The sequence below is a fragment of the Nicotiana tabacum genome, chromosome 18 (genome assembly GCF_000715075.1).
Source record: "Nicotiana tabacum cultivar K326 chromosome 18, ASM71507v2, whole genome shotgun sequence".
Classification (NCBI taxonomy): domain Eukaryota; kingdom Viridiplantae; phylum Streptophyta; class Magnoliopsida; order Solanales; family Solanaceae; genus Nicotiana; species Nicotiana tabacum.
In genome coordinates this window covers 144,278,529-144,289,941 of record NC_134097.1, presented here as the reverse complement: position 1 = coordinate 144,289,941, position 11,413 = coordinate 144,278,529, and the positions used below count along the sequence as shown (strand labels likewise).

At 35.6% G+C, this 11,413-nt stretch overlaps 1 protein-coding gene across 1 annotated transcript; it reads right to left on the bottom strand.

Annotated features, from left to right (window-relative positions):
• Window positions 1-530: 530 nt before the first annotated feature.
• On the bottom strand, window positions 531-2,970 carry LOC107816279 (uncharacterized). The gene is made up of 3 exons (XM_016641985.2): window positions 2,147-2,970; window positions 1,383-1,922; window positions 531-875 (listed from the first exon to the last, which is right to left on the bottom strand). The coding sequence occupies exons 1-3, from the start codon at window positions 2,933-2,935 to the stop codon at window positions 777-779; spliced, it is 1,428 nt and encodes a 475-aa protein (XP_016497471.1). The 5' UTR covers window positions 2,936-2,970; the 3' UTR covers window positions 531-776.
• Between the last annotated feature and the right edge of the window lie 8,443 nt (window positions 2,971-11,413).

Genomic DNA, 11,413 nt, shown 5'->3' with positions numbered 1-11,413 from the left:
ATAGCCTATTTGGCCAAGCTTCTTCAAAACTTAAAAAAAAGTACTTTTTTTTTCTCAAAGTCGAAGTGTTTGGACAAGCTTTTAGTAGAAAAAAGTATTTTTAGTTAGAAGCAGAAAAAAGTAGTTTCTCTCCAAAAACACTTTTAAAAAAAATACACTTAGAAGCAGTTTTTAAAAGCTTGGTCAAACACTAATTGACGCTCAGAAATGCTTTTCAAATTAATTAGCCAAACACAAACTGCTTCTCACCAAAAGTACTTTTGAGAAAAGTACTTCTCAAAATAAGTTGATTTTTGCACCTTGGTCGAACATGCTATTAGATAACTGTGGATGGCCAAAGTCCCACCCCATCAAGTTATTGTATCAAATAAGTATGATGGCTTCAGTTATTCAGTCATACAAATAATGGATAATTCGTGCTTCCCAACTAGATTCTGAACTTGCCATTGGACGAATAACTCGTTTAAGTTAATTACTAGATTCATATTAAAATATTTATATATATTTAATGGATTTATCTATATACATATATTGCCTAAGCAAAAGCTATTAAATCCGTCTGAACCATAACTATAGACTCAGTTCTCAGGACGAGCGAGCAGCGCGGTTGATCGATCTACTGAACCTTCTAGACTACAATGAAGCTTCCTTCAGCTTCACTTGACTCTTAATTTCAAGCGTTGAATTAAATACATAACAAATTTTATTTGTGAAAAAATAAATAAAGAAGACAATAATCGACACAAATGCTTATATTATACAGCAACTTGAATCGATCAAGCTATTATCTCATCTATTTTACACTCCCTATACTTGATATCAGCTTTACTGGATCCAGCCTCATGGATTATGTCACAACATTCACATCTATCAATCTGAAAAGAACAAAGGAAAACAAAAATTTATAAAATACAGAGATCAAAATAGAGAAATGTGTAATTTTTACACAAGTAGATGTTATTATATATTCACTTTTTTTCTTTTTCCTTTTTATTTCGGGGAGGAGGACGAGGAAAATATATTGTTGAGATTTTCTTGGTTTAACACAATTTGCTAATTTTCCAGGTTATTAATTCCTGTCACTATTTATCTTTTATCTAATAAAAGAGCAGTTCGGTGCACAAGGCATCCGCGTTCATGCAGGGTCCGGGAAAGGCTGCACCCCAAGGGATGTGATATAAACGGCTATTGTAATGCAAGCATTAATTAGTGACTGCTTCGTGACTCAAACCCATGACCTATAGGTCACATGGAGACAATTTTACCGTTGCTCCATGGTTCCCCTTCCATATTATCTAATAGAGAATATTTTATAGTGTCAGTATATAAAAGTTAAACTCATATAGAAATTCATGAGAGATTATGGAAGTACAAAACATTACCTCAATACGTTTTGTTGCTGGTGAGTAAACATGAATTTCAGAAACATATTCGGCAGAATAATTTCCAGTAGATAAACAAGCTCCAATCCCACTTGGCCATGCTCTAGTATAAGTAGTAACAATTTCATTTCTTGGAGTTTTCTCAATAGATTTGAAGAAAAAAACATGAGGAGCTTCACAAGGATCCAAAGAAGGACTTCTAACATCAAACATGTAATATGGTGGACTAGGACTTGGTTGCCATGTCTTGAATGTCACAATAGGATTTTGTATCCAACTTCTAGGCATTATTTTTTCATAAATATGAGCTGAATATCCCCAAGAAACTGAAAATGTCCAATTACTTGATCTTTTGTGGCAAATGGTTTGTTGTAACATTCTTGATTGATCATAATTTGCAGCATTTTGGAGGTGGAAACTAGATTGGGCACGATCCATTGAGGGAAAAATTGGATCAACCATGTCAAAATGGTGTAGGGACATTAATAAAGACTTTGGATGATATGATAAAAATCCAGATATGTCACCACGTAGATCAATCTGCAAATTATAAATATCCAAATATTATTTAAGGGAAAAGAAAAAATTGTAAACTTAATCTAATTAGTTGATAAGACATATCTTGCTGAATACACTGACAGTGTAAAAAAAATGATTAAGGTCGGTCTCCTAGAACGAGCTATCAAATGATATAATCTATAACAGGTTAAAATATACTGATAGTGTAAATTTTTTTTACCGGTTAAAACCGGAAAGAAACCTACCTGATGAATACCTTGAAGAGGAGAAAGGTTGACTCCAATATCAGAAATGCAAAGCATTGTGGTTCTATCAGCAGATTTCAAGTGAGAATATCTTTTTAGGCAAGACATTATATTTTTTGCAAATGCTCTAGCCAAAGGATAACTTAAAATAATTCCAGCTCCACCAAAAGCTTCATGAAATGAGTACCAATAATTCGACAATATAAATTCTGAATGTCCGCCAATGTAATAGTACTTCGTATGATCATATTGGGTAAGAATATCAACCATATTATCCACAAAAAATATTGAGTCGTCGTCCCCCATAATTACCCATCTTACCCCTTCATGTTCCTCTCTAAATACCTCCATAATCCCATGAACCATTCTTAAAACTCTTGAATCAACATGTTTGGTTTCTTTAACTAGTTTTGGAACATCATCGGATATTTTATAAGGAGGTGAATTTATTGACCAAGGTAAAAGATTACCTTTAGGAGGAACATCTAGTAAAAGATGACCTCTTGTAATATTTGGTCTCCACCAAGATTCAATGTAGGATTTTCTATGGTGCCATGCTTTTTCTGACCCTAAAATTCCAAAAAGGAGGTGGTTAATATTTGTGCGATTGTTGGTTTGTGCAATATTTGATGATCTAATTATAATTGGGAAATTTAAGGAAGAGAAAAGATAAGAAGATGGACAGTCAGAGTCATTGAAAAAGATTATTGAACCTAAGTATAGGACTAAACCACAAATTAACACTGTTTTGCAAATGCTAATGACAGTGGATTTGTCAAAACTAGACATGTTAGAGAGATTGAGTAGAGAGAACTAACAAGGGAAACAAGTGAAACTTTGCTCTGGTATGAGTTTTGTAAGGTTTTAAACAAAAAGAACACCCCCCCCCCCCACAACAACCCCCACCCCACCCTTACAACACACTGATGTCAATGATCTTTATATGTCCTAACATACACTATGTCACAGTCTTTGTACTAGATCGTTGACTAAAATATTATTGTCTTTAATTTCATGAACATTTTTGATTAATTGACCCAAATCGCCGCCTACCCAATCACTTAAATCAAAAGTAACTGACAGATGTATAATATACGTTTGATATATATAAAATCGCTAGTCTATGTATAATTTATGTATAGTATGTGTATAACTATGTATAATCAGTATATAATTTATGTATACTAGCTTGAAAAAGTAAACAGTGAATCCAACCGGCTACTTGGTAAAGAACAAACACTTTTTGACTTTTAAAAGCCAAACTTTGTATTTTTAAGCCAAACAAACATTAATTTGCAAATAATATATATTTCCAAACGTCTAGGCTGTCTTTATTACAACAATGTTACATTTCAGAAGAATATGTAATTACCTTACGCTAATTTTTCCCATCTCACACTTCTATTCCAGAAATTTGCTGATACGAATCCCGATATACAGTTGAGAGTTTACTACTATTAATATTTTTCATTTTGCTTTGAATTTATTGAAATAACGTCGGATGTAATTCATGATCAGTAGGACAGTTTAATCCAATATTTGCCTAACTTCGAAAACTAAAGTAAGGTTAACAGATTAATTAGGTCAATGTATACTTTTTCTTATCTGAATAATTATGTTAAAGGTTGCTAATTCTTGAAGTCTCTCAAACTCACGTGATAGTTTTAAATTAATTCGATCCAGTCAAACAAAGGAATCTTAAGTTACCTTCAAGCTGCTTTTATAAAGCAGTTCTCATCTTTGTGCAACATAAAATAATGTTTACCAATAAGGATACAATTATTCTTTCATTATTAACTATAGGTATCGGGTTCGAATCCTGGGTACAAAATTGTCCTTGTTAGGAAGCGCTTAATCGCTAATGCGAGATTTTCCGGCACGAATTCGAATTTACAAGCTTTAGTGCAGGTACCAAACACTAGATTGAAAATTGAAACCAAACATAAAATAGAGTTAATAGAGAATATAGCTTCAAAAATGAATAGTCCTTTGAATTAATTAGTTATTTGATTATTAGTGTGTTAATTTACTCAAAGCAAGTTATATAGTCCTACAACTACTAATAATCTTGGCCTATAACTAATTAGAAGTTGCACAAAAGGCCTCTTCTCTCTCCTCCCCATTCTCTCTCTTCGATAACGGTAACATCTAGTCGGAAACAACTATCTCCCTCGGAACTCAGACATGCATTTCTACGTTCCTCCTTTAGGAACAAGCTCCAACACGCCCCCAGATCCACCAGATATTACAAATTTTCCTCCCCTTACCACAAGTTCCCAAATAATCCACAACAATAACAATCAAGATGTGAATTCGGGCTAAAATCTTAACCCAGAAGATCAGGCTACATACAGAGGAGCCCTAAGGCTAAAGTGCAACCCACAAATAAGGGTAGAATCAAATTTCCGCACAAGAAGCATAAAATCATCAACGGAAAACCAGTAGTCACATTCACAAAGGAAGAACATGATCTACTAGCTAAGACTTGCAAATGGACTTAATAGGTAACTTCGATTAGAATCGCCCCCAAATTGACAAAATTAGGGAAGATTTTGCGAGAATTGTACCTACTAAAGGGCATGTGAAAATAGAGGTCAAAGATGCTAGACATGTCTTTATTGATATTGAGAATGAAGAGGACTACATTTTAATAACTTCATTTACCTTTATACAACTTGGCAAAGATCACTCCATGAAAATACAATGGTGGACTTCTAATTTCAAACCAAACAAGATACGATACTAGCACCGATCTATCTACCATGTCGTCCATAGCATTACTATGAGTGGGCAACACTCTGTAGGATTGTTGGGCCTATTAGAACACCGATTGTCATGGATAAAATCACTTAGACAAAAACTAGACCTACGACGACTAAAATGAGGATTGAGATAGATTTATCGAAACCTCTGATCACTAAAGTTCATGTGGCCATTCAGAATCCAGAAGGTATTTTGGAGACATTCAACCAAAAAATTGAGTATGAAATAGTCCCCCTCTTTTTCTCCCATCGTAGAATCCAAGGTCACACAAGGCAGACCTGTCAACGTGCTCCCTAAACTGATCATGTGGATACCCAAAATAATGAGCTAGTAGAAGAAGAAAAGAGGAACCAACAATCTGAGAGAAACATCAACAACCAGATCAACAAAGGTAACATATATAGTTCAAATATGGCCACTTCTAGCTCAGTCAGTACAAAGCATTGAACACAACAGATGAAAGTAGATATAAGTATGAAAAACAAACAAGACACTAATGCTTTCAAATCTACTATGTAGGAAGGATGGCAACAAGTGCATAAAAGAAGAGAAAAAAGCAAAAACAACATCAATGTGAACTCTTCTTCAAAGAACCCACATACTAGTAAGGAGAAAGAAGTCCTAAATCAAGGCAACAACTTTCAGCTTAATAGCAATATGTTCAATCAACTAGCTGAGCAGGAAATAATGGAACAAACAATGGAGACTAAAATAGATAAGGAGAACAATGTACAAGGCAAAGCTGAAAAAGACTCTACATTCCAATTTGGGACACAGAACACGACAACAAAACAAAGAAAAGAAAGCAGAACAAGAGCGAAATGCACCACCATAATCTTAGAGTCGGAAAGAATAGAATTGAACCCTTGTCTTATATGGAGAGCACTGATCAACAAGCTCAAATCAACAAGGAATTCTCAATCAGTAATGATGCCAATAATAGCAAAAGGGTGCCATCCAAAAAATAAAAATTCAAAGACAAAGTTAGTACCACTAAAGGTAAAACTACTAAGGGGGAGGATCAAGTGCCCAAGACTCTACCCCTATGGACCCCCATAAAATTTCCTCCAAAGTAGACCACCTCTTATATCAAGGAAAAGATAACCAGTCTGACCAACAATTCCCAGGATCTGGATATACTGAAGGAGCAAGTGGGAAATAGACCTCAAAATCCTGAGGCTGAACCCCCCAGATTCAATGAATTAGCTTATTAATGTTCTAGTTGGCCAAGTGCAAGAGGTTGATATGGTATCTGGTGACAAGCTCAACCAAGATATATTTATAGAATGTATTGAAGAGGATATTGAAAAATCTCTATCAGATGATGAAGTTATTAGGGGGATATCAGAAAGCCCCACTCTGAGGAATTGCTTTGTTTGAAAGACAAGGAGCAGACTAATGTCTCCAATATCAACAACCTGTCCCCAAGGAATGAACACAATATTTGAGGGAGTCAATTTTCCAAAGGCAACTCTATTGACTCATCAGTAGCAGATCAAAGCACCCCCAATCCGAATACTTCCCATGATTAATACAATATCGTAAAATATCATGGGTATAGGGTCCAAAGGATCTCTTAAGAGACTCCAAACTTTGAAACTTCAATATCAACTTTCTCTCATCTGCCTACAATAACCTATGGTGGATAGTGGCAAGATTGAGAAATTCAAGAGAAAGTTGGAAATGCAACATGCCTTCTTTAATTGCTCTAACAAGGTCTGGCTTTTCTGGACTAACGACATCAACATTACTGTCCTTCAAGACAAAGAATAACATGTTTACATTAAGGCTGATCACAATAACTGGCCCTCATTTCTTTTAACTATTGTTTATGCTAAATACTCTGAAGAATTGAGAAGGGAGTTATGGGCAGATCTAAGAAACCTAGCTACTGCCATCCAAGATCCCTAAGGGCTTATTGGTGACTCTAATGTGATTACTAATAGAGAGAAAAAATCAGGTGCCAGACCACACAGACTAGAGGAAAGCCTGGACTTCATAGACTATCTCAATGAGTGTGGACAACAAGATGCTGGTTTTACTGGTGCCAAAGTTACCGGATGTGATAATAGGGATCCACCCCTCACTATATGGAAAAAGACTTGAAAGATTGGTATACAATTCTTGTTGGTTTGATATTCTCAATAGCACAGCTGTCACATACCTATCCAATTCCCGCTTAGATCATGCTTCATTATTAGTGAAGCTACATCATGAAGATACTTAAGATTCCTGGTACTTCAAGTTACTCAACTTCTGGACTGAACACTGATAACTATAGATTCTAGCCTATCTTATGCTCTCTTTTGCTTAGGTTTTGGATTAAAAATATGTAAAAGTATTCCCGAAAACTAACTTATTGTGCTTGTTTGCAGGGTTTGGTCAAAATGAAGCAAGAAAGTCATAACCAGCTCATAAAGGAGCTAAATCTGCAGAAGTTCAAAGCTGAGACAAAAGCGCTGACGGCGAAAATAAAGAGCGGCCGCGGAAAGTCCACGCTGAGGCGGCCACAATTACGCTGACAACGGAATTGAGGTTCAGAGAAGACATCTTGGTGTACAACAGACACCGCTGACTGCGGTGAAATAGCGCGGCAGCGGAATACTTTATGTGGCCACGATGCTAATTCCGCTGAGGGCGAAATGGAGAATCAGAGGCCTAGAAATTTGAGCTCAAATGAAGAGTGCAGTGTTGATACCCAATTTTTTTCTATGTATTTTTATATACAAAATACTTTTAAAATAGCATATATATGCATATATAATCATACCCAAGTGTTTTAGTATTTTTTCAATCTTTTAAAGAGTTTTTAAATCAATTTACTATCCATTTTAGCAGTACAAAATCCATAATTATTCCCAAAATCATTAATTTTGGTGAATAATTTATTTTATTCCCATATTTATACCAAAATATAGTTAAAATAACTTTTGTATATTTTTACAAATTTATTTGGTATTTAAAAGTCTAAATTGCATATAATTGCAATTACAACATATTTTAAGATTAATAGCATTTCTATAATTGTAAAATTGGATTCAATATTTTTAAATCAGTATTTATGCATTATTAGTTGGGTCAGTACTTTTAATTTGTTTTTAAAGTTTTTTTCGCTATTTTTATAAAATAAAAGAGGAAAATTGGCTATTTAACATTTAGCCTATTTCTATTTCAATTACAGCCTCATTTCCTTTCAATTTTAACCTCAATTTGACCTCAATTCCGCCCAAATTAAAACCAACCCAGTTTCAATTTAGATCCAACCCACGACCCAACCCGTTCCCCACCTACCACTTAAATCTGGACCGTTGATCACTCAAGATCAACGGCCAAGACTTGCCCTTCCATAATTAAACTTAAACGACTACCCTAATCTCCCTCATTCTCACTTGACCCGCCGCCTTGAAGCCCTTCATCTCTCAAAACACTCTCAAGCTCCCTGAAACCCTAGCCATCTCCCACCTTATTCTACCATGTTTCCACCAGAATCCGTGGCTTCTCGGGCCATGAATGGTTGGCACTCACTCCCCTCTACCATCAAACCATGGTTGTTCGAAGCTTTGAGGCCTGACTTTGATGGTTCTCCCTCAGATCCTCTTAGATCTACAGTTCTATGGCTTTTCCGGCCATGCTCCGGCCTATTCAAGCACTAGAAACCTTTTCTAACTCAGCCGACTCCAGATTGGATTTTCTTCCAAGCCTTTCTCATTTCTAGGGTTTCTTTGAAATCCTGAGCTATTCGAGGTTTTTTCTCTGTTTGTTCTCTTAGATCTATGATATATTTGTGTTCTACTGGATGTTTAAAGTATTTTCCCCAATCTTTCTTTCAAAAATTGCTTCTCTTCGATTTAGGGTTTCTGAAAGGTTATGAAAACATCTTTTTGATTCTTCCTTTTCTTTTCTTTATGTGTATTATGCTCGTATGTTTTCTTTTCTACCACGCATGAGTTGTTCTTCTATTTTCTTTCTACTATACATGACTCTTCTGTACCTTTGTACTCTACTGTGCCTCTAGATTAGGCTCGCATGTTAATGTTTGTTATGTTTTCCTACATGTTCTTTGCTATACTTTCCAATATTCTTCTACTGTATGTGTTTCTTGTTGAGTTCTTTAACTTTGTTTGTTTTACTGGGCTCTTGTTGGAGTTCTAAGGATGTCTCACTACTATTTCTTAAGCTTATATCACCCCTTTTCTCTTCTGAACTTGCTTAAGTTCCAACTTTTCTTGAACATGTTCTTTATGCTCCTCAAATCAACTTTTTACTTTGTTGCTTCAAACCTGCTATCATGTATGTTGGTTTCTCATGAGTCTCTGAAAGAGACCTCTGAGCCTGTTATCTGTCTTCTCGTATCTGCTTCTGATTAAAGTTGAAAACCCTAGGCTTTGGGTTCTGGCAAGTTTTATTTTGGACTAGGGCTACTTTGGGATCCTGGACTCTCAGACTCATTATGAGTCTACAAACTGAACTTGTATCCCTTTTTGACTCTGAACTCTTTCTATGATAGTCTTTTCTAATCAACATGACAACTCCTTTTTGCTTGATATTTGTGTGCTTTATATATGAGAAATTCTTCTTTCAAAAAGGGTTTTGCCAATTTGTGATTGATTCAAAATTCCTTTTAATAGGGTTTGATTGATTGTTAATTATTTTCTCTAATTAAACCTTTCTTCACCTTTTCTGGTTGGATTCATTCATACCAAAACTCAATTTCTGATTTTTACTGGCTGATGATTGATTGCCTTTCCTTATTTGCACAAACCGTGTACCATTGGACTTTTTCCTTAAATAAGCCCTGTGTATTTACCCTTCTTGTGTCACTTTGGAAAAGATTTTAATCCAATTTTTTCCTTAATTGTCTTCTACCCGTTTGAAATCAGAATCCCTTAACTGAATGGAGATTCTGTGTGATTGATTGCAAACTGTTCCCTTACCTTTTCTTACTTGTTCTCTGCACTATAAAAGGGGCACGACCCTTCTGCACTTAGACACCTTAAACCTTCAGTTCAACAATTCTAATTTAATATTTACACACACACCTCTCAATTATGATACTCTTTCAATACTCTACTCTCTTCTGAGATTTTTTGTACTGTTTGCTTGTAATTTGGTTTACAAGACTTCAGCTTTCACTTATTTGTTTCCCTGAAACTGGTATGCCTTATTTTCGATTTCAGCACCATCCCTATGTGTTTATTTTACAGTTGCTACACTCCTATCTACTTTGCTATTCATGTTCTGTATTGAATATGCTACTCTCTCTTTGCATCTGCTGTTTGTTATGAACTCCCTATACCCCCACTCCCTTCTATGTGTTTGAGTTAAGGTTCATGGCTGACAGCATCCAAATTGATGCTTAGGTCTGAACCTAATCCTCAATGGATCCCAACTCTCAATATGTGGCTAATAGGCTAGTCAGGGGTGTGCCAGCACTCTTAATTGCTGGGCATGACCACCAGCCTGCCATGGCTCTTCCTAATTTCCCCTTGTGCACTTACACTTACTCTTAGATTCTAAGTTCTGACCCCCCTCGTATGAGCCTTGCTTTGGGACCTTGAGCTCCCTATGAACTTGGACATTTGAGGGCTGGTATTTCCACACTATATTATGCTCTTAATTCTGCAATGTGTTTGGGGTATAAGCATTTCCCGGAGCTCTTTGAGACTTTTGGGAACTGTGATAAATCCCAAATATGAGAAAGGCTTTGGAACCTGATCCTGGAAGTTGGTTCACCTTATATTGTTAGACCTTGAGTCTGAATTAGGCTCATTGCCTGTAGCTTAATTTCTGATGTAATTTTACTTTTCTTAATTCATTCTGGTCTGTAATATGTTGTAATAACTTATGGGGTTCTAGTGAAAAGGGGAGGGTCACTTATGTATGAAAAGGGTAGACAACATGCTCATAGGCGTTACTATTTACAAGCTCTGCACTTACGTATATCATGTAGAAATCCTGCCTATAAGTTTTCCGCACTCATGCACGTCATATAGAAATCCTGCCTATAGTTTCTGTACTTTCGCATATCATATAGAAATCTTGCCCATAAGTTTCTGCACTTTCGCATATCATATAGAAATCCTGCCTATAAGTTTTTGCACTTCTGCATATAGAAATCATGACTATAGGTCTTCGGCACTTCTGCATTTTACATCTATCATTAGGCAAATAGTTATAGGTTAAGTAATAATAAGTTTCATTCTAGATACCATGTCTATAGGACTCCTGCACTTTTATAATCATCTTAAAATCAACAACGCCTAGAAATCATGGCCTATAGGAGTAACCAGTTGAATCTGATTCATTTATTTCATCTACAAGTCTAAAATTAGTAGTAATGTCGTTTAACATCTGCAGAACTTATGTGTTTTCTACAGTGAGTAATCCTTCTTTAAAATCGGATTAAGCACTGTTAGATATCATGTCTATAGGTCTCACTTAGGCAAACCATTAGGTAATTAACTAACTGCATCAGTCTTTGATAAATTACAACTAGGGAAGGCT